This window comes from Alosa sapidissima, chromosome 7 (genome assembly GCF_018492685.1).
Source record: "Alosa sapidissima isolate fAloSap1 chromosome 7, fAloSap1.pri, whole genome shotgun sequence".
NCBI lineage: Eukaryota > Metazoa > Chordata > Actinopteri > Clupeiformes > Clupeidae > Alosa > Alosa sapidissima.
The window spans coordinates 27,957,351-27,980,061 of NC_055963.1; the positions used below are offsets into that span (position 1 = coordinate 27,957,351).

Genomic DNA, 22,711 nt, shown 5'->3' on the forward strand with positions numbered 1-22,711 from the left:
CAACCCCTCCCCTCAATCCAGCGCGTCGACCTGATTGGGCAGCAGCAAGGGCAACTCAATGCGAGCCTGCTCGGCATCCAGCAGGTTGACCGCGTCGGTGGCGGTGGCCGGCGGCTCGGGCTGCAGGGGCTCGTCGGAGCTGAGCGACGCCGGCTCGGAGGGCAGCTGCGGCTCGCCCGAGTTGCGCAGCGAGAGTGAGAGCGGCGGTGAGGGCCGGCGGGGCACGCGTCCGGCCGAGGACGAGCAGCAGGGCAGCAGACGGCCCAGGGCGCGCTTGAAGTCGCGCATGAACAGAGGGTAGATGATGGGGTTCATGGTGCTGTTGCAGTAGCCCAGCCAGGTGATGGCGTCAAAGAGGGTGGCGGGGACGCACTCGCACACAGCCTGAGGGAAGAGGAGAATGGAGAGCAGGATGGGACAATAGGTAAGTGATGGGGAGGAGGAGTGGGATAGGTCAAGACTATGGGGCCTTGAGATGTATTTTTAAATGCACATACACAAACGCACACAAACGCATATGAACACAAAGCAACAGGACACAAAGCATGAGGACAAATGCGAGAAAGTAATGTTAGTCAGGGGGCCTATGTGGTTTCTGTGGGATTGAAATGTTAATTTTTGGAGAGTGGTTGGACTGTCTTTCTGTCCTATTGAACATGGAGAAAAAGTATGTCTCCATTTTTTTACCTGTTTTAACGCTATTTTTTGTGAAATTGTATATTTTACTATAATTAACACCATAAATTTCACCTTAATCACTGGCTATGTTGAATAAAGTTCACAAAACAGTTATTTTCTTATTTTCAACAGTGATGATTGATTTTTTGATGATTGATGATTCAACAGTGATGATTGTATGTCAGTATTATGATTGTATGTCAAACAATTAGAGATAAGATCAATAACCAATCAGTTTCACCAAATACACATACTCCATTTCTGAAAGATAGCAAAATCACAGATGAGACCTCAAACAACATACATTTTCATACAATTCATTTACATATACACAACATATTAGATCTCACCTCCACAATTTCCTCATCAAAATCTACAACTAGTCTACTAAACCCTATTTGTAGGCTACTCACCTTCTTAAGACTGGTCTCCCCTTCTTGGATAATGTTTTGTTCTAGATTATAAATAATTCTATCAGGGCATGTAGCTACCGCAGTTGTTTAAGTTGTTTAATCTGTTATTAAGCCCTCCCTCAAAAAACCTAGCCTTGTATTGATACTGGTCCTCCTGGACCTCAGCGCTGCCTTTGACACCATAGGCCATGACATACTACTTAGGCTTGAAAATTTGATAGGCATCAAAGACTCCGCACTCGCTTGGTTTAGATCATACCTTCCTAACCATCAACAATTTGTACAGGTCCATAATAAACCATCTATCCAGATTATAAGTGCCTCAAGGCTCAGTACTGGGGCCCCTGTTGTTTAGCAGATGATACATAACTATACCTCTCCATAAAACCTGATGAAAGCCAAACTTGACACATGTATAAGAGATATAAAGACATGGATGACGAATAATTTCCTGCTTTTGAACTCAGATAAAACAGAAGTCATTAGGTTCCAAAAAGATTAGGGATATCCTATCCACAAAACAGGCTACATATAGTGGATCTTCCACTGACCACATCCACAAGTGTTAAAAACCTGGGAGTTATAATTGACCAGGACCTACAGTGGGCATCGCTTTCAAATGGCCACTTCAGTCGCGCATTAAGGCGTGAAGCTGCGTGAAGCTTTACCACTTTCAGCCACTGTACATCGCTCTGCCTGCCGCCCCTTCTGAAAAAGCTCGATTTACCTCGATTTAGGCTACTTGGGTATGGCTTAAGGCTTGACTACTGGTAACGAAAATCGAAATCGAAATTTGCTGTCTACATTATTGTCAGTGTTAAGCAACTACGCAAATCAAAACAGTGGTGTGATAATTGAGCCAGTAGAGAAATAACTGTTCAGAATTAATCTGTAGCCTTGGGTAGGCTTCTGCAACGTTTTTAACAGGCTACGCTATAGAGGCTTAGACAACTATGACCCACGTTTTGGTTTCGTAAATTGATTTGCCCTACTTCTTGACTGCAATGTAGTCAATTGACTGCTTGACATGTCATTTTTATTTTTCTGTACAATAAACAAATACATCTGCTTTATGTCGCAGAATTACATTAATATTTGGAACTTACATAGACCTAGTCCAATGCATCGTTACACTACGTTAGTGTTTCCCAAAACCATAGTAGCAACGAACGTTCGCAACCACTATCGTAAAGTTGTGTAGTTACAACCATAGACATAATATACATAGACGCCGCATTGGCTGCTGGAAACAAGAAATGCGGCCGCCATCTTGGACCTGTCATACTCCTCATTGCGTTGCAGCAGAAAACACAAGATGACAGCACTGTGCAGCATGTTCCTGCTCAAATCGGTGGACCATACTCGGGGGGATTTACTTTTCACAAGTAAGATTTAACATTACCGTACTATTGGTTGTATTTTGTATTTTCGAACAATGTGGCCTGTATCATAGCTACATGTATGACCTTTGCAGCAAAAAAAAACGCGTGAAAATCTGTTCGGTATTCAGTGAGATATGATTAATTAAGTGTGCTGACAGCTCATTGCACTGGCCAAACAGATTACACTGAGTGGAGTGGATGACCGGTCCAAGATGGCGGCTCCAAATCTCGTCAGCGCTAGTAGGGAGCAGCGGTCGATGCGGCGTCTATGTATATTATGTCTATGGTTACAACTACACCTCTCGACCTGTGGTAGAATGCTAGTAGAAGCATAGTTCCAGCAAAGATTGTTAAGGCGGAGCAAGATACTTCGTTGTAGTTCATGTCTATGGGCGCGAAATGGGGATCGAATCCTGTCTGCATAAAGAGGCGTGTCGATGACGTATTGATGAGCGTACGTTGCAACCGGCCAACAGCAGCGGCATAAATAACCGGCGCACACCTGATATAAAGTCGATTTTCTCCAGACTGGAATGCTCAAAAATGCTAAAAATGTACCTGAAATGTTCAGAAGGGTTTGAGGATCATGAAAACGTGCCCCAAATTCACATTCTTAACTCTATAGAACCAAGACCTTAGCATATGTGGTAAAATTCTGAGCTATGCCCATAGACTTCAATGGAGCAGTCGCTGCCTCTGCTCTGCATAAAGGGGGATTTTGACCCCCCCTCGTGCGATCCGGGTTCCCGGAAGTGGCTCCTGATGAAATATCTTGCTCCGCCTTAACAATCTTTGGTTCCAGGGATCTTCATGTCAAAGACGTCACTGACGCCAGTTATTTGTTTGCAAATTAATAATTATAAATATATTTAGGTTTCTAATTGATATTTACACTTCTAACCACCATACATCCATATTTTAAAATGCCCCAGGCAGAAAATACATAAATTAAAAGTCAATTTGCAGCCATGTGCACGTAAGTAAAAGTCACACACCTGCAGATAATAATAAGGTGGTGCGCACTTTTTGACGAGTCAGCTGAGAATATAGCCTTTGATTTTCATTGGGGGGGGGTCCTTGTTAGTTTACGCAAACCAATAAGCCAAGAGGGCGGATTCTGATTTTGATAATATGATCTGCACAAAAGATAAACTTAGGTAAACAACGATGTCAATATTGTTGTCAAACTCTTAACCCAGATTCGAACTCTTGGACAGGGGACTGGTAACTGCTGTGCAATGGCGGCTGTCATCTGCCGGCCTTAACGCAATGCGCCACAGAAGTATGTGCAAGTGCCCGTTCACGTGCTACTAAACGTCATTAACCACCTTAGTCCAGACTACTGAAGTTTGGAAACTATCATGGTCCAAACTTACAGTACTATTTAAGTACGACAGTTTTGGGAAACAGTCGTAACTTACATGTTGGTTAGTTGAACGATGCATCCTGTTAGTAAAAAGCTAACCTCCATAGTACGGGAAACGCACCCCATGTAGGCCATTAGCCATCTGTTTATTTTATTTTATGAAGCCTACACAGTAGATCACATGCCACATTCTCACTTTCAATAGACAGATGCAATAGCCATTGGTCAAGTATTGAGTATAAAACAATTAAGATAGTACCCTATACAAAAAGTACTTCATACTATCATAAAAATTTGTTTAAACAAATAGCATTTTGCAACTTGACAAAACACTGGATTAAATATCGTAGGCACAGGGGAAAACTTGTACATCCATTGGCCCGTGGGGAGATCACATGCCAGTTGCCTCTCCCTTCAGTGCTATGACTCATTCGGCTGTGAGCTTGTTTCGCCAAAAAAAACCTCTATTGTAGATATCAATGCGTCTTTGTTCATGGCTTTGTCCTCACAGCAGAGGCTTAGACAACTATGACCCACGTTTTGGTTTCGTAATTTGCCCTACTTATTGACTGCAATGTAGTCAATTGACTGCTTGACAGGTTATTTTTATTTTTCTGTACAATAAACAAATACATCTGCTTTATGCCGCAGAATTACTCACTTGGCCAGCCTATAGAACGGGCACATTTTGGAGAGAATAGAGAATGTATGCACGCAAGAATCTGTAGGCTATTTGTGGCTGGTTACCAGCAAACAATGTTTAATGCATTAACTCAAGACGCCAAACCTTTTCTAATCAATACAAACAGAAAGGATGCAGCAGGCAGCAAATATAGAAGAGTCATTTTCAGTGGAAGAACAAAATGCTGAATGAAGCCCAAAGATATGAAGGCATATCTGGCAAGTTGTTATTTTTTGAAGACGTAAATGGTTGGGCTATAGGCCTAGTTTGCAAGAAGGAGACAAAGCGTGAGCATGCCACACTATCCACAGCTGTGGTAAGGGGGGGGGGGGGGGGGGGGGGTTGGAGGATTACTGTTAGCGCAGGATTTATATAAAATTCTTCAACAGAAGGCCTGCCTCGAATGCAGGCTTGCCCAAAAAAAAAGGCCTGTGGTTTGCGCAGCCTACAGTAAGGTCAGTGAGTTAGGAGTCCTCTAGACTTATTTTAAGCTGTCTCAGAGGTGGAAAGTTGCGTTCGTTGGGGGCAGGGCCGGATTAACACTGTAGCAGTAATCACATAAAACAGATCACCAAAACTTAATTTTACCATTTAAGGAACATTTCAAAGATAAGGAAGTCATTATTCTTACCAGACGCTGAGAAATTAATGTTTTGTCATCTCAAGGATAGACTATTGCAATGCTATTGCAATGCTATTATGCTGGCTGTAATAATACCTGTCTAAAGAGCTTACAGCTTATTCATGTGCAGCTGCTCACACACAAAAAAATATGAACATATTTCCCCCATCCTAGCATCTTTACACTGGCTACCTGTTAAGTCATTGACTTCAAAATATTACTTATAGTTCTTGGTTGGTTGCCTGGATTGAGAGGACACCTCATGAAGACACTCTTTTGTCTGCTTCTGACAGAAGAAGCACTTCAATCTATGCTGGCAGCAGCTGCTGCTGAACAAGTGTACAAAGTCCCTCTAGATGGACTTGATGCAGTTGCAGGTGTTGCTGCAGGTTCAGAAGATGGTCTATCACGTCTTTTCTGAAGACACTGAGTCCTGCCTGCTTCACATGATTTCTAGTAGCGAATATTAGCATGCTGTAGATGATCACTGTTACAGGTGGATTTGTAGCAGTTCCTGTGCCAAACTGCTTTGTTCTGTTGTAAAATAACTGCACTGTAACAATGTAATCGTTGGCTGATCTGTGATCCCCATCTCCATACTCTCTCATGGACAAAAACAAGAAATTTGGTATATGTCTCTAGTGATGGGTCATTCACCAGTCTACACATATCTGCCACTGGATACATAGCCCAAAATCTGTTTCTTTTAGAATATGTGTGCCATCACCTGACTAACAGAAAGACGCACCTCAGAATATAACCTAATATGTGCCACCATGAACTATGAAAATGTGCTTGCTCAAATGTAGGAGTCTAGAAGGTCACTAATATCACCAACCATGAAGAACAGAGCACTATGTGCTTCAGGTTATTCGATATTCTAAATTCTATCACTGCCAGCTATCATCAGCCAACTGTCACTGGTAGTCAGGGATGGATTACTGCACGGGCCTACCGGGCCCAAGCCCAGGGGCCCAAGGAGTCAGGGGGCCCAAGCCATTGCATGGAATCATTGCCTCAATATCAACACATCATATCAACACATAGGCTATGAATCTGATTGAACTAAAGTATTGGCCATCCCCAAAATGCACCAGAATACAGGAAATCACATCAAATAAATTAAAAAAAAATGTCCCCCACAACAATTAGTGGGGGGCCCTTAATACATCTGGGCCCAGGGGCCTGAAAGTTCATAATCCGTCCATGCTGGTATCTCTCTTTCTCTTTCTCTCTCTTACACACACACACACACACACACACACACACACACACACACACACCTGTCTGTTTGTCTATCTGATCCTTTACCCTTTCTTTTCTTCACACTTACATAGGCTACGGAAGGCCTTACAGACTTCAGCTGATACTATGTAAAAGTTTATTAAATTTGATTTAACAGAGATCTCTGCACTTTGTGCTCTGAATGGGTGTAGACAAGAACTGACAGAGCAGGCTAGGCCTACACTCAAGCACAGCAATAGGTATGAATTGATAGTATGGATATTGAAGTATTATTTTTTAAGCGGACAATTTCGAGAATTTTAGGCACAATTTCTTGTTAAAGAGATCAATCATCAGCCTAAAAATGTTTTGTAATGTTGTATTGTTTATGTGGCTCACTTTTGCACACTACCTTGTAGAATATCTTTGCTTTTTGACACCAAACCCTATGCTATAATACCAGCAATGTGAGGTTTATGGACAAAACACCAACAAAGATATAATACTCTCCAAAAATTAACATGCGAATCCCACAGGCCCCCAAATTAGACACATAGGCCCCCCTACTATGTGCTCACAGCAGGGATAGAAGGAGAATGATGAGGGAAGGAAGTACGGACTGCAACACAGAAAAGGAGGTGGGGGGGTGTATGTGCCGTTCACACAGCACATTGACTGTGAAGGATGGGTGGAGAGATTCATCTTGTGGGAGAGGAGAGAGAGAGAGTGGGGGACGCAGATGGAAGCTGATATGACTGGATCGTTGAAAACTGGAGGGGGTGGGTGTAATTATAGAATCTAATAGCTGCCTATTCATGCCTAATGCTTATTCGTCCCCGTTTGGGTCACTTTGCACGTACTAATGAAGAAACAAACAGACGCTAACAAGACGAGATGAAGGTCATCCTCGTAATCCGGGATTACCAGATTTTGTGTTTCCTTTCTCATGCCACAACATAGGAAACAGCCTCACAGAAATGATGAGGGACCAATACACGCACACCTGATGGATCAGCACATCACACAAGCAGTAAACACCAAGCATGGTTGAGACATCTCAAGATATTTTCTGCCGAGGCAAAACTACTCTCTTTAAAGGAGCGCAGCCGTTTTTGTCATGCAGCTCGTCTGTGTGTGTTTAGACATGTAAAAGCAGCACAATGCAGTTCTTTGACCTTAAAATAACAATTTCAAACTAATTTTGGTGTTACACATGGTGTCTGACATTTTAAATGTTCGTCTGGAATGCTTGATATTGCACTATGTAATGTTGATCGGGTAGGATCATGACCTTTTTCGTCTTTTTTTGACGAACTGTGAACTGCTAAATAGTGATGAATGTTGACACTCAGGGGGGCAAAAATACATTCTTCCACCTTGTTGCCTTAAAGCCAGCCACTTACCTGGGCCATGTTGGTGATGAAAAAAGGCAGCCAGGTGCTAAAGAAAAGCCCCAGCAGGACTCCTAGAGTCAGGCTGGCCTTTAATGCCCTCCTGCCCTGCCGGTGTGCCAGCCTGCGCTCGCTATTCACCGACAGCTGGGACCCAGAGAGAGAGAGAGCGAGAGGGAAAAGAAGGAAAGAATGAGACAGAGAGGGGGATTCAGTGCCACGGCGGGGCTGTATTCATCTCAGAACCATATATCCAACATCCCACCCTGTACCCTACCCCACCAGCTGGCCATGATTATTTATTGGTAGAGTAATACATTACAAGGTCTCTCTTCTGTCCTCAATGACTGCCATCGTGCTCCCTCCATCCCAAAAGATCTTAATCTTCTCCACCACTAATCTCTCTCTAACACTGCATAAAGGATGAACATATTTTTATTTTTACTTTTTTCCCCTTCAATTAAATGGCCCTGGCTGCCTGTACTCTCTTTGCATGTGACCTCAGAAATGTGTTTTTATTCAAAACAGATTTATGTTAGAAGCTTTTTCACTTCTGGCTGTATACTTTCCTGCCTTTATTCACCAGTTGAAGGACAGTTGTATTTTTCATGAGGTGATCTCTGTGACTCTGCTGTGGATCTTGTGAAGATAATTGAAAGCATAAAGGCAAGGCCAAACTCAAGTGCAAGACAGTCAGGCAAGAAGGCGCACATAAACTCTTTCACATTTTCTTTTCTTTCTCCTTCTCTTGCACCTGTCCTTTTTGCCTTTCTTCACCATGCCCCCTCTCTCCCTACTTCCCACCTCCCCATAGGCAGTGCTCACCGGTGCGTGGCGCGAGGCAGGTGGGTCTGGGTGGCTGTAGTCGTCCCCGTCCGCGACGGCGTGCCCAGGGGAAGCTGGTCGCGATGGCTCCCCCGGGGAGTGCTGGGGATAGGCGGGGTGTGTGAGAGCCGCCACGCGGCGGGCTTGCCTCCGTGCCGCCAGCAGGATGCGGCAGTAGGTGAAGCAGATGGCTGTGGAGGGAAGGAAGAAGGTGAGACACGTGGCCACCAGGGCGAAGGGAAGCGTCACCCGCAGCCGGCACTGCACTGCAACACCCCCAGACGACGGAAGGTGCTGGAAATACGAGGGCGGATAGTGCGGGTCCGGGTAGCTCCCGTTTATGGCGCCAATTCCTGGCGCCGCACTCTGGTCGCCCTCCCCGCGGCCCAAGCTGTGCCAGTCCATCCGGATGGGCAGGAAGGAAGTGAGGGCGGCCAGCCCCCAGGCACCGCCCACCAGCAGGAGCGCGCGCGGTGGCGTCATCCGCTGCTTGTAACGCAGCGGCGAAATGATGAGCAAATAGCGGTCCAGGCTGATGACGCACAGGTTGAGGATGGACGCGCTGCAGCACATGACGTCGAAGCAGAGCCACACGGGGCAGAAGTCTACCCAGAGAACCCAGGCCCCGCACAGCACGTTCAGCATGGCCGGCGGCATCACCACTAGCGCCACCATCAGGTCGGAGAGGAACAGGGACACCAGGAAGCAGTTGGAGGTGCAGCGCAGCGAACGGTGTGCAAAGACCAACGCAATCAGGAGGATGTTGCCGCACGCCGTCATGAGGATGATGAGGGAGAGCATGACGGCCAGCAGCCATGGCCCGCTGCCACTGATGCTCCAGTCCCCACTGCCGCCACCGCCGGCCACTGCGTTGTCGTTGAAGTTGCCGTAAGGGTTGCCGATTGCTCCTGAGGCTGCCTCGACTCGAGGCAGTGTGGAGGCACTCATATCATTAGACACAAGCCTGCCTGTTTCCCCCTGTCTTCTCTCACCAAGGCTTTATTGCATCCTGTCTTTTCTTAAAAGGATGTCTTCTCCTGTCGCAAAAAATACTCACTAGAAAAGGGCAGACAAATTCTTTTTTTTTTTTTAACTAACAATTGTTTTTTTGGTCCCCAGGGAACTGGCAGGCTTACTTCAAGGAGTTGAGGTAAAATGAGTCATCTCATAGGTCCTTGTACAGGTTGGAAGGTACACTCCTAAAAAGCAAGAGTGAGGCAACGCTTTGGTAATCCTGTCTCTTTCCCCCGTTTTTTTTGCAAGGATGGAGCTGCGAGTGCATCACTGTCTGTCTCTCCAGTGCTCTGCTCCCAGTCAGAAAGATTGGAGCTCTTCCCTGTCAGTAGTCAGGCTTCATCGTGGCTTAGCACCAGTGTGAGCAATTCGGTGTCTGTCAGTGTATTTCAAAGCAGCGTGTCACGATGACACTCACTGAGGGAGGGCAACCGAGAGAGGTGGGCTACAGTAAGTGAGGGCGAGGGAGAGAATGAAAGAGGGAGGGAGAGGGAGAATGAAAAGGGAAAGAGAGAGAGAAAGACAAGGAGAAGGGGAGGGAAGGAGGGAGGGAGAAGTAGGCTGAATGGAAACAAGTGGGAAAGAATCAAGTAATTTTTAATTTTGCAACCCAACGGGTAATTTAAGCAGTGTGATTCTGTGGGTGGCTGCTTGGTGTGAGTGTGTGTTTGTGTGCATTTGCATTTTCTTCCCCTTTCCTATCACTTCAAAATGTGTACGCAAATGTGCAAAGCTAAGATGTTCTGCTGAGCCGATACTGAGAGAACATGCCATTTTATGCTGCTAATTGTGATCTGTGCCTCTGCCTACAAGTGCTCTACAGGTATGGGTGGCTTGCGTTCATGTGGCTTTCCTGGTAACCGCTCTGGCCCCCTAATCCCTGTGTCTGCCACTTCAGGGTGCCTGGAAGATCAGTGCCCTGCTTTTGGGCTTGGAGCGTGTCTGAGCATCCACCTCTTAATGCATACTTGGGAGAGGATTGAGATGAGGATTCACTAACAATGCAAATTCTTCATTACAAGAAGAGAGCTTTTTTTGGTACACGGCTGCTGTCAATTTGTACGATAAAACATTCATTCACTTCAGTGTGGACCTAAGCCAACATGTCTCCTAAAGGGGTCAGAAAATGAAGCCATTCAAAATAAAACTGCAAACGTTGTGCACAACTGATCACTAGTTAGCTTTGTGTTGTGATTGCAGCAGTAATGTAACACCATTATACTTAAAAGAGCAAGTTATATTGTGTTTTGAAAGGTGTGTGCACTAACTTTGGGAATTTCATTTATATGTACACATCTGTTTTAGTTGAACTTCTTAATAATCCTCAGATGTTTACTTCGACCTGTGTCTCTCACAAAAACAAACTGGTCATATAAGAAATAATCTAAAAATACAATCAATTTCATGACAAACCATCTGGGATAGGCTTAGATCTTTTTAAAAAATGTATCACATAATATAAATTCCTTTGGCTATGAGGCAAAGATGAAAGAAAACATCTTAATTAACTTTTAATTAATTTAACATTATCTGAATGGTCTTTATGAAGGTGAGAAAATGCATCAATGCATTAATCTTAGAACAACCAGATTGCATCATCCATCATGGGTTTGATTTAATCAAAAGCAACCCAGCACTCCAAAACAACTGCCATTCCAACACAGACAGACTAGGATATACATTTTAATTGGTCTCTTTCATGTTTAACTATTACATATGCCGGCTTCAATAGGGTTACAATGCGTCAAAGTAAGAACTGAGAACATCAAAATAAATTCATTGGTGAAATCCATCTGAGTAGTCATTCATTTAGTTAAGGCAACAGAACAAGACCACATCCTTTGAGAGAAATAGAGCCTTTATTTACAAACATTATAGCATTCTAGATCCCTCCTTTCCCCACAGATTCAATGGAGGAGTGTGTAGAGCTTCAACATCTCTTCTAGTGCAGGACGATAGGATGGAATAATTGGAATTACTTAATATAGTCGTACAATTATGCAAACAGACACACACACATACTCAAAGTTCTCACTCAATGTATCGTCAAATGAAGAAAGAAAATAGCATTCACAGCTGGTCAAGCTGTTATGATGTTATTGGCAGGTAAAACTGGAACCATAGCAGGCAATATGTTCATCGTTTTGGTTACATTTCTGACCTAAATAACATTGCATATGTCCAGTGGTCCTTGTGTTTTTCAGAAGAAAAAAAATCATTGTATTAAATAAACAATGTCTGTCTTGCTCAGGCACATGGAGGGGTTGAACGGCAGATCAGTACACAGCATGACAATTAGCCTCTGAGATCAAAAAACAAATTACATAGCAGACCGCCTTGAGGAACAACTGCTACTGCTTCTGTAGAAACAGACAAGACCAAAATAAAAGAATTAATGTTATCATTTAATGACAGAGAAAGTCATTTTAGTCACTATCAAAGCAATTTCATACCACCAACCTTCGGAATGGTGTTGTAAAGGAGATAGTGTGATCTCAAGTCATTCTGGCAGTTTGAATAGGACATGCCAAGGCCAGCTCCTGTGCCAAATGCAATTGGCCATGTGCGACCTGAAGGAATTTATTTGCAGTTAATTTGTTTAATATGATAGAAAATTATAAATAGTATGATATAGCGACCTATAATATTATCTGGCAAGAGATATACTGTACATGCTTTACATTTGGGAGTTGCAGGGTACTGCATTAGTCATAACTGCCAGAACATTTCTTAAATGGGAAACTGTAGGGCGTAACTTACGTTTGAAGAAAACAACTGAAAAGACGATTCCTAAACCAAGACCAGCTCCTACAAGGAGAAAAAAAAGGAACATGTTTAAGCACATTTTTAGAAAGACGTGTGACTGCAACCATGGTTACCGGTATATGGTGCAATCTATGGTGCAAACTGTATTGAAGTCAACTAGTGCTAATCATAAGGAGACCTACACAGCCTAAATGTAAAATTCAAATTAGGGACAATGTACAACAAGCTGGTCATCATAGTAAAACTAACACAGTGAAGGAACGTGCACACACCCAAATAGAAGTGCTGGCCAGGACCATTTCAGTAAGGAGAAAATAGTTGCACACTCCTCTTTCTCTTTCACCATTCATTCAAAATCAATGTTTCAACAACATTTCGCATTTTTAATCAGGCAAGGACTTATAGCAGAGATTCTCAACCTTGTTAGGGCTAAGGCACACCAAAGAGCAAACCAAAACACCAAGGCATGGCACACTGACTTATGGTTACTGATTATAAAGTAATGTTATTCCACACACATTATTATACTGTAGGCTATAACAGGGGTGTTCATTCTCATACCTCACTATGCCTGACGGCACACTGGTTGAATACCACTAACTTATAGGAAAAGGATTTCCAGCCTGGATTTCTGTTTACTGCTTAATTTTGACGTATGAGCCTGGCAATAATTTGGTAGTTCATTAGTAGATGATAACATAAATGAGGACATTTGTGATCAAATGTACTAATGGTACAACTGATCCAGACTAGCCTACTTCATGACATTCTAATATTCAGGCAAATTCTGTCAATAGTATACTGCCCAGAGACATGACTCATCATAAGCAAAGTAGCATAGAATAACCCCAATCAATGATATGGTTCTCAACTAATCTGTTGCAGCTAATGCAGCTGGACGGACTGGATTTGTTTGCTTATTGAGTTTACCCTAACTATTGCTGGCTCCACCTATATGTTTCAAACCAGTCTTCTTCAGTATTTAGCTCCTCTGTTAGCAGAGTCTTAAATGATTAAGCTTAATCAAAGTTTTATTCCTCTTGGGCGCACACACACAGGTGTCAACCAGGAGACAACTGCATCTCAACACTTCTTTCAGCATCGTTTTTTGGTTAAATGATGGATTAAACAAAAAATAAAAAGTAATGCAAGTGTCTCTTCTATTCATATCTGCCTGATGTTATGACTAGTAACCATCACTAGCATATTATTTGTTCCATATCAACTGATAAATGTCATGTTCATGTCATCTAAATCTTTAGAACATGACAGCTTTGATCAGGAGAGAACTACTAGTTGTATGGTAAATGGATTTGGTGCCAAACCGACATTAGTCTGACGAATCTTGAATTTAGTTACACACAAACAATCCATCGTAATATAACTGTACCGTCAACTTATCGTAAACCAATTATACAGTACTTATACAGTACCGCCTGATATGACTATGCATGACCTCAACTGAGTGCCCTTAGAGGCTAGATGGGCTAAATTGCTAACAGTTACCTGCCAGCTCACATCACTGTTTTGACGCGAATTGTAATCAGATGCCGATAACTTCAGAAAATAATCGATGCAGCTCTTACCAATCTTAGCAGCACAGTCGGCGAGACAGCGATCCCACTTTTGTCCAAGTTCTTTTTCAGACATATTTGCAACACTGCCTAAAGGGAGTAGCTCTATCCCAGTTTAGCCAACCAAGGTTTTATCATCATTGTATTTCTCCGAAGAAATGATGGAAATAACACCGATAGATTGCTGCCACCTGCCGTTTGGGAAGCCAATAACAGCAGTGGCAGGCAGCATTTAATATATTTATGTTGCAGCCTAGAACTACATTGAAATTGGAGTTCAATTTAAGCATGTCAGAATATCTGGGAATTCCTTTTTGTGCCATCTTGCCATCTAACTTTTTACAGGAGAATATAGGCTGCATGAGGTATCTAGATTGATTTCACCATCTTAGATAGCCAATCAAGTCGGGGGTCATTATTTCTGAACTGATATAATTTTCTGAACATAAACAGGGCAGAGTTACTGCCCGCAAGGCCTCATCGTATGCCCCATAAGCACTGTTTTAAAGAAATGTAAACTTGCTTCCATACTTGGCCATGCTTTATTTAATGCCTTCTGATTGGTCAGTAAATATTGAGTATTTAGTTACCCGGATTTAACCCTTACCTCTCCCGCTTTCACACTGTTGAGGAAGTGAATCTTTTGGGTTGGGTCTTGAAGTTCGGAGTTGACAAGTTGTCAAATATACAAGAATAACTCGTACGGGAATCTGTTGCAGAAGATCGCAGTACCGCAAGTTCGATACGACAACAGCAACAACCGCAAAGATGGTAAGGCTTGTGTGCCGTTTATGAGAGGAGTGGGCGCAAACTTGGCAGCCAAAGTTTAAGTTACTGTACTTGGTGCCTGAAACACATGCAATGCAGTATGGACAAAGATCTTTAACCCTCTCTGGTATGGACGTCTGTAAAATGTATCAAGCAGCGCGTTCGTTTACATGTTGCCATAAAATAAGCTAACGTTACATGCTAGGGAAATCCTTTTTTTGTTGAAACATACACATCTCAAATGACCTTTCTGTGAACTATGCAGTGTTGTCAATGTTGCCAGAATGTAATTAATTGCAAATTTAACGTTTGCTTGATCAGAAAAATAACCTAAATTGTCCTATATAACGTCCCGTTCTTTCTAGTCTGTTTGTAGGTTAAGGATGATTTAAGTATTACATACGGTTGTTTCCTCTAGTGTAGGCTATGTTTTATAGTTTCTCAGCATAGCAATTTCTTAGCATAGCATTTCTTTTGAAGGTTAGCTTTAAGTAAATAGTTTGTCTCCAAGTTGGGTAGCCTAATGGTACAATACGGTCTTCTATCTGATTTAATCAGCAAAACATGGTTTTGTCTCAACTGTCAGCTCTCCCTTGGCTCCACTGCTGAGAATATTGTTCTATTTGTTCAGAATGATCAACAGCTGGATTGCGCCCTGGATTTGATGAGGCGCCTGCCTCCTCAACAAATTGAAAAGAACCTCAGTGATCTCATTGACCTGGTGAGTAAAATAAGGAACCAAACAAAAGTAAAAGGCCCCACAGCAGACACTTTCTAAAGAATTGTAGTAATTACACTTAATCAAGAAATTGAGGTGTCACAGTTTCTGTCATCTCTTGTTTTCGTGTTTGTTGTAAAAATTAGTATTAGAAATGCACATAAATTGAATATTCCTTACTTTGGCAACATCAAAGGAACATTGATTTTTTGCATCTGTAGACAATATAAAAGGCTCATAAAAACATATAGAAATGTACACACAAATAGAAAGAAAAGCCATGTCAGGAAGCTCAGAATACACAGTGATATAGGGACACAAACTTTATGTGATTCTGATTGCAAAACTACTCACTTCCCTTTACATGCACAACAGTTAATGGCATTATCATGGACATTCTCCAATTCCAACTAACTATCTTACACAAGACCAGAGAACACGTACTGTACAGCTGCAAATCTCTGAAGATAATCTCTGACAGTTATTCCACTTGCAAGAGGGGTTCCAGTTCTCCTGTAGATAGTGAGACCTGGGACCCCAGACAGTAATCTCACACAGTTTTGGTTTCTATTTAGTGATTCAAGACCTGATTCATGCTTCAGTGGAAGGTTGGTTTTGGGAGGGGAGGACTGATGCCTGTGTTTCTCCAGGGCATAATCATATGTAGCTCGTCTTTTTTAAAAAAGGGAGGGAGCGGGTTTCGTCCCTACATAGAAGTTGGGAGTACACAAAGATGAGAGCACCGGATCCCACTTTATTAACCAGTCATGGAATGAGTCAGCACTGAAACACACATTCTAACATCAACATACCGGTACATGACAGGGCCGAGAGTCGTGCCGAAGTTAATTAATAAAAGATAGATGGATCGGTCTCATCCAGAGTCCCCGCCTTGATGTAGCTTTCTGCTAACTATATCGCCGCCAAACTCAGGCCCCGTGGGTTTTGTGTGAACAACCAAATAAACCTAGGTGTACAAATAAAGTAACCTGACCTGATGTAAAGCATTAAAACATACATTGTCCATAACTGTAGACTCTGTTAGTGGTCAACTGTCCTGACTTCAGAATGTTTTCTCTTGTTTATTCAGGTGCCCAGCTTATGTGAGGATCTCCTTTCCTCTGTAGACCAACCCCTTAAGATTGCCAGAGACAAGACAGTGGGCAAGGATTACCTACTCTGTGACTACAACAGAGATGGAGATTCCTATAGGTCAGTGTCAGGCTCTGATTTGGGTTTCTTCCTATTCATCTTTATCAGTAACTTTTATTGTTAAACATATTTTTTTGTGCAGAACATTTCATACAACAACCTTTCATTCCTCATGTCACAGGTCTCCGTGGAGTAATAAATATGAACCACCAATTGAAGATGGTGCTATGCCATCTGCTCGCTTGCGCAAACTGGAGGTGGAGGCTAACAATGCCTTTGATCAGTACCGAGATCTGTGAGTATTCCTTGTCAATGATCTCGATATGCATTTGATAGTCAACAGCTATAGCCCATCAGTTTGCATTTTATAATGCCAATTGCAATTTTACACACAAACTAATTGTCATTACTAACTGTCATTAGTAACTATTTACAAACATTACTAAGGTTAATACATGCTTTATACAAAGCAATTGGATGTCAAGTTTAGAGTTTAGCCTTTACTTTTAAAGGTAGGGTTAGCCATGGTAAGCGATTTCAAATGTCTGCTTAGAAACATAAACATAGAAATAAACAACGCAACGTCATCTAGCATCACTTACCCTACCTTTAATCACAGACTGAGATTTCTTTCCTACTTCATTTATCTACTAACTTTGTTTGGATTAAGTTTAATCTCTTTCAAAGTTCATTCAAATCTAAGAAACACCTGTATGTTTCAGGTACTTTGAAGGAGGTGTATCATCTGTCTATCTGTGGGATTTGGATCACGGTTTTGCAGGTGTCATTCTCATCAAGAAGGCTGGTGATGGGTCTAAAAAAATCAAAGGCTGCTGGGATTCCATCCACGTCGTGGAGGTGCAGGTAGGGCGTGATCGGCTGATGGTAGATTTTGAAACTACTGTCTATTGCTTAAGACATGTTTGAGCCGGTAAGACTCCGCTAGTCTTGTGCAAGTTGTATTGACCTTGTTTGCCACTTCCACTTTGGCAGGAGAAATCCGGTGGACGCACAGCCCACTACAAGTTGACCTCAACAGTAATGTTGTGGCTTCAGACTACAAAGTCTGGCTCTGGCACTATGAACCTTGGGGGAAGTCTCACGAGACAGGTAACATCTCATACTGGATGTGTGCAAAAATAATTACAGACATCCACACCTCTAGATGTACATTATTTGCATACAGAAAAGGAAATGGCCCAAAGACTTGGTAATGTTAGCTGTAATAAATGTTCTCTTTATCAACAATGACGCCATACCGCCTCAAATAATCATGTCTCATTCTTGAAGGCATATTCTCCTACTATCTCAAAGTTAACAGACTGTATAAACTTTCATAAATAAAGAATAAAACTGTTATTACATGACATACTTTCATATAATCCCTTGTGTTGGCACTAGACTGAAAAATTGGACTTGTATGTCAAACGTGCCACAACTTAAGGAAATGTTTTGGTTTTAGTGTGTAAGAGTAGGTCATGTGTTTCTAGACTGTTAAATTTAGCTCTGTGGACTGGTTTGAGCTGCTCTTTATAGTTATCCTTATCTCTCTTTTGGTTCCACAATTATTATATAAATTATCCTCATCTTTCTTTTGGTTCCACAAAGATGGAGAAAGATGACAACGTCGGAGATTCCGCCCCTCACATTGCTAACATCGGGCGTCTAGTTGAAGTAAGAGGATAATTTTTTATCTCAATGCAGTGTTACTTGCATTGTGTTTACCATCTCTTTTTTTAATGTCATAACTGTAAACTACTTTTTTCTCGAACCTTTTTTGAACCAACTTTTCAGGATATGGAAAATAAGATTCGTTCAACCCTTAATGAGATCTACTTTGGCAAGACGAAGGACATTGTCAATGGACTCAGGTAAGCGCATGTAAAACCTTATGACTGGTGATGGGATGAGTTATTCATCATGTTGAATCATCTACCTGGTTAGTCCACCTGCTTAAGAGTGCATGAAATACAATGGTTGTGTATAAACAAAAATGATTGTGTATGGCAAAGTATAGTGGCAGATCAACTACACTTCAGGAGATTTAATGACATGTTTTTCAAACTTTTTAAACTTCTATAAAAAATTGTATTGATTATGTTTTGCTTTCATTCAGTATATAATTTATTATTTTCTAGAATCACTTCCCAAAGTCTGTGGCAGCCTTTTTACACATCTAGTTTTCCCACCCTCTTCCCTTTCCTGCTGTTTTTCTGTGTCAGCTCTGTAAGCTTTCCTTTCTTTCCATTGTCTTTGTCAGATCTATTGAGTCTTTGCCCGATAACCAAAAGTTCCGTCAGCTCCAGAAAGAGCTGTCTCAGGTCCTCACCCAGCGCCAGACCTACATTCAGGAGGAGTAGGGCTGTAGGTACCTGGCCTATAAGGCCTACGCGCCAGGGGTGCATTTCCCAAAACCATAGTTGCTAACCTGTTAGCAACTTGGTTGGTTGGCAATGGGAAATTGCATTGCAACCAACAAAGTTGCTAACTTAGTTAGCAACTATGGTTTTGGGAAACGCGCCCCAGTGTGATGTGTTCTGGCATGGCCTGATGGCATGGTCCCTTTTGTGTGGTGCCAAATGCTGACTCATTTTCCTGATGTGGTTACTAATGCAGTTTCAAGATTTGTTTGTTTGGTGTAGATGCGCAAAATCAGGCATTAGAGGTTGAGCGATGGCAGTGGTTGAATATTTGAGTCTCGGAAGCTCCCAAGGGATGCGGTCGGAAAGGTCAGGAGCCCACCACTGCCTCAAATTAGGTTTACATCTGAGAAAGGACCATCTCCGGCTTAGCTGAGTGTCAGGGTTGTCGTCTCATCAGGCTTGAGAACTGGGAGCATAGCTGGGTTCTATGTCACTTAAAGCCTTTTAGAAGTCTGTTATTGTCAGCAACTCTACTCAGATAGCTGAAAAAGAAGCCCCTCTTTATCTCTCTCCTCACCTTTCTGCTGTCATTCCCTTCTTTTCTCCCCCCCCCCCCCCCTAGCGCATTCTTCTTAATCTGATAGTCTTAGACAAAGACTGTAGTCTCCTAGTATTATTTGCCTGTACTGCATGACTATGCTTTGACCCTACAATAACCTTTGCGTCATGTGTAGCCTTTGGCTCTCCATTAACAATGCATGAGTTATACAGTACAATACTGAACAGAGCCGTATTGAGTGATAAAAGGTTGAAAATTCATGTTTTTCACTGCTAATGTGAGTGTCTAATGACCTGGACAGCGACCTGTGTTAACTGTTATGCTAATATATGCTAATATAATATATGCTAACATGTGTTGTGTGAGATATGACACATAGATCTGATGTGGTGTTAACACAAATTGCACTTGTGGTTTTGAATCTATGGAGTGTTGCATTCTTATTCACAGTATGCATAATGTCATGGTTACTAGATAAGTGTGTGTGTCAATCAGTCCATGTGTTATGTTTAGATACCACAGCCACAAAGTAGTTGACACATTAACAAACCAAATGTTTATTAAACCAATGTTGATGATGGCATGAAGAGAATTGTTCACTGGATTGTGTGTTACAATCATAGTCATATCTGTGTTTCTCATGATAGGAGTGTGCAGACCCTGGCAGACAAGTCCAAACAAGAATTACTGCAAAAGGACCTGATCAGTCACATCAAACAACGCAAGCAGCTGGGTTAGAGAGGCTCACGACCTCTCCAGCTCCCCCTCCCACTCCCACTCTCTCTGCTTCTCCTGTCTAGGCCGCCGCCTGAGACTGGTCCTAACACTCGGGCCTGTCCTGCATAACAGTTTTCTTTGTTGCCTCTGGTCATTATGGATTTTATGTAAAAAATGTACATTTTCATTTAGCTGTGCTCCCGCCTTTACGATGCAGTTCACACTAAATAATGAACTTTCGGAAGAGTATCATGGTTTGTGAACTTATGAACATTTGTTGAACCCCTTGTAAATGGGCATTTAAAGGCAGGTTATGACTGCAGATATTATTGACGCTTTTGAGGTTCTTTTGAGATTCGCAAACGGTACAGAAACTTATTTTAATATTAATGCGTCTTACTCATCTTATTGAAAGGACATATTGGGTGAGTTTTATTTCTAAGTTTTCATGTATATCATTTATAGAGACTTTTATTCTTCACCCTGACAGGTAGCTGGGGAAGAAGCCTCTTTATCCAAAAGCCAATATTATTTTTGTATAAGTATGAATGAAAAGTATGTTGTGGCTTGTAACATTTGGTTTGAAGTCAACTGAAAATCATTTACTGACCCATCCTCTTATGATGGGTCAGTCGGGAAAACATTTGTAAATGCTGTGTGTTACTGTCCAATTTTGTTCTTCATTCTTGATCTGGTTAAGGTGTGAGGGATGGGAGAAGTTGCAGGCACAGAATATAGGTAACATTTTGTCCATGTTTAAACATATTTCTCTCCTAAAGGCTTTATTTTTTGTGCACTTTGCATTTTGTTTTGATATAGCTTTTTGTCTGCAGTGTGCCATTTATTGTATGCCAGTTGTAATTCTAACTTATAGACACATGGGGTCATTGTTCAGTAAAACGTGTATGTATTCAGACTGAAATATTGTATGCGATCATTGAAGCAGTGTAATGTTTGGTCAGCAAGTAGGATGGTTTGCTCAAAACCTCAGAATTCACTTGCTCATGTCTGCAGTTTGATAGTATGTGCACACAGTAGATGTATGCAAGGAATGTAATAAGGAAGTTAAAGGGGAACTCAACGTAATAAACCCGTTTAGAAATCATTTGGATGGTTAAATGACCTGTTCCGGTGAAAATGGTGACTTTTCCCGCTGCCCCTAGTGTCCCCAGGCGGAAAACCAACCTTGCAACATTGAGACTACCGTCCCGGAAAGAGAAGTGAGAAACAAGAAACTTGTTTTAAATCGTGTTTCTTACCTTGTAACATCCACATTGTCTACCGAACTTATGCTAACCGTTTTGCTAGCTTGTAAACAAATCCATGTGCTTTATCATTACCTTTTTCCACAGTTTGAAATAGCATAATGCACAATTTCTCCAGCAGAGGGGGAAATCCTGCCAAGTTTCCCTTTAAAACTAGTTGTAAAGTTCTAAAACTAGGTCTGTTGGTAAATTACACTTAAAGGGTACTGTCATGCGTATAAATTAAATGTCATTCTAGGCATTTAAAGGAATTATCCGGAGTAAAATGCACTTTAGATCAATTTACGGATGATTGGGAGTACATACGTTGAGTTGACATCAAAATCATGTCATTCGGATGTGTTTTGAGAAAGTTCGATTTTACCGTTTTTAGTCAAAACTCGTTCGCCTGGAAGTGACCAGGGCAAGTCATTTCGCTGCTACAAAACGCTATTTTTATACCTCTTCTACAGTTCCAAACAACATTACACTTACGTGGTAGTGAGTAGAGGGTCCCTAAAGCCAAACCGAAGTATCCCGAGGTCTTTATGTGGTCGGATAGAGTCCAGAACGAATTTCATCAAACCAGTACCTTTCCGGAAATGTTGCTGCTGCAGCTGGCGTCTTTAGGGGAAAGTCCGTAGGAGTCGATTGCCGAGTGTGGAGTAACACGCACGCTTTTTTTTTTTTTTAAAACATAGTCCAGTATTTCTTTCGAAAATAGTGTTTTGTAGCAGCGAAATGACTTGCCCTGGTCACTTCCAGGCTAACGAGCTTTGACTAAAAACGGTAAAATCGAACTTTCTCAAAACACATCCGAATGACATGATTTTGATGTCAACTCAACGTATGTACTCCCAATCATCCGTAAATTGATCTAAAGTGCATTTTACTCTGGATAATTCCTTTAACATCTAACAGGCCCTTAGTCAAGATATTGGTTCAAGAATCAACATGGTGTATCACAGCTAATTGATTCACGTTTCAAGCAGTCTTACCACAAAACAATTAGTTTTACATTTTGCAAAATACTGTATCACCCATTAGCTTGGCTAGCGCCACCACTTCTCAATGAGACGTGGTCTGGGAAGCAAACGTTCATTTTCTCGTATTTGAAAAAAATGCCCAGATCCGTTTATTGGGTGCCACGGATGTCTATCAAATGCGTCTGTGCATAGCTCATCCAAAGATTGTTAAGGCGGAGCAAGATACTTCGTCGTAGTTCATGTCTATGGGCGCGAAATGGGGATCGA

At 42.0% G+C, this 22,711-nt stretch overlaps 3 protein-coding genes across 5 annotated transcripts; 1 reads left to right on the forward strand and 2 right to left on the reverse strand.

Annotated features, from left to right (window-relative positions):
* Positions 1-12: 12 nt before the first annotated feature.
* On the reverse strand, positions 13-10,036 carry htr6 (5-hydroxytryptamine (serotonin) receptor 6). Its single transcript, XM_042097410.1, has 3 exons — positions 8,584-10,036; positions 7,771-7,905; positions 13-384 (listed from the first exon to the last, which is right to left on the reverse strand). The coding sequence occupies exons 1-3, from the start codon at positions 9,529-9,531 to the stop codon at positions 13-15; spliced, it is 1,455 nt and encodes a 484-aa protein (XP_041953344.1). The 5' UTR covers positions 9,532-10,036.
* Positions 10,037-11,437: 1,401 nt separating this feature from the next.
* micos10 (mitochondrial contact site and cristae organizing system subunit 10) lies at positions 11,438-14,127 on the reverse strand. The gene is made up of 4 exons (XM_042098154.1): positions 13,950-14,127; positions 12,358-12,405; positions 12,058-12,167; positions 11,438-11,957 (listed from the first exon to the last, which is right to left on the reverse strand). Exons 1-4 carry the CDS (start codon positions 14,011-14,013, stop codon positions 11,949-11,951), a joined length of 231 nt encoding a protein of 76 aa, XP_041954088.1. The 5' UTR covers positions 14,014-14,127; the 3' UTR covers positions 11,438-11,948.
* Positions 14,128-14,545: 418 nt separating this feature from the next.
* On the forward strand, positions 14,546-21,136 carry LOC121713505 (F-actin-capping protein subunit beta-like). Of its 3 annotated transcripts, none has more exons than XM_042098152.1 (10): positions 14,546-14,708; positions 15,337-15,426; positions 16,514-16,635; positions 16,757-16,870; positions 17,298-17,439; positions 17,569-17,685; positions 18,184-18,249; positions 18,370-18,446; positions 18,836-18,943; positions 20,145-21,136. In XM_042098152.1, exons 1-9 carry the CDS (start codon positions 14,706-14,708, stop codon positions 18,933-18,935), a joined length of 831 nt encoding a protein of 276 aa, XP_041954086.1. In that variant the 5' UTR covers positions 14,546-14,705; the 3' UTR covers positions 18,936-18,943; positions 20,145-21,136. The 3 variants fall into 3 exon arrangements, with proteins under 3 accessions (XP_041954086.1, XP_041954085.1, XP_041954087.1); XM_042098151.1 differs by having other exon boundaries at positions 18,836-18,939; XM_042098153.1 differs by lacking the exon at positions 18,836-18,943 and having other exon boundaries at positions 14,548-14,708.
* Positions 21,137-22,711: the final 1,575 nt, after the last annotated feature.

Bases quoted from the DNA above. Each gene is read 5' to 3' on its own strand.
- htr6 (XM_042097410.1), bottom strand. From the start codon at position 9,531: ATGAGTGCCTCCACACTGCCTCGAGTCGAGGCAGCCTCAGGAGCAATC. The intron at 7,906-8,583 runs GTGAGCACTGCC...TCTGGGTCCCAG, and splicing joins CTGCCTCGCGCCACGCACCG to CTGTCGGTGAATAGCGAGCG. The intron at 385-7,770 runs GTAAGTGGCTGG...CTCTTCCCTCAG, and splicing joins TCATCACCAACATGGCCCAG to GCTGTGTGCGAGTGCGTCCC.
- micos10 (XM_042098154.1), bottom strand. From the start codon at position 14,013: ATGTCTGAAAAAGAACTTGGACAAAAGTGGGATCGCTGTCTCGCCGAC. The intron at 12,406-13,949 runs GTAAGAGCTGCA...TTCTCCTTGTAG, and splicing joins CGACTGTGCTGCTAAGATTG to GAGCTGGTCTTGGTTTAGGA. The intron at 12,168-12,357 runs GTAAGTTACGCC...AAATTCCTTCAG, and splicing joins TTCAGTTGTTTTCTTCAAAC to GTCGCACATGGCCAATTGCA.
- LOC121713505 (XM_042098152.1), top strand. The intron at 16,871-17,297 runs GTGAGTATTCCT...TGTATGTTTCAG, and splicing joins TTTGATCAGTACCGAGATCT to GTACTTTGAAGGAGGTGTAT. The intron at 18,250-18,369 runs GTAAGAGGATAA...CCAACTTTTCAG, and splicing joins ACATCGGGCGTCTAGTTGAA to GATATGGAAAATAAGATTCG.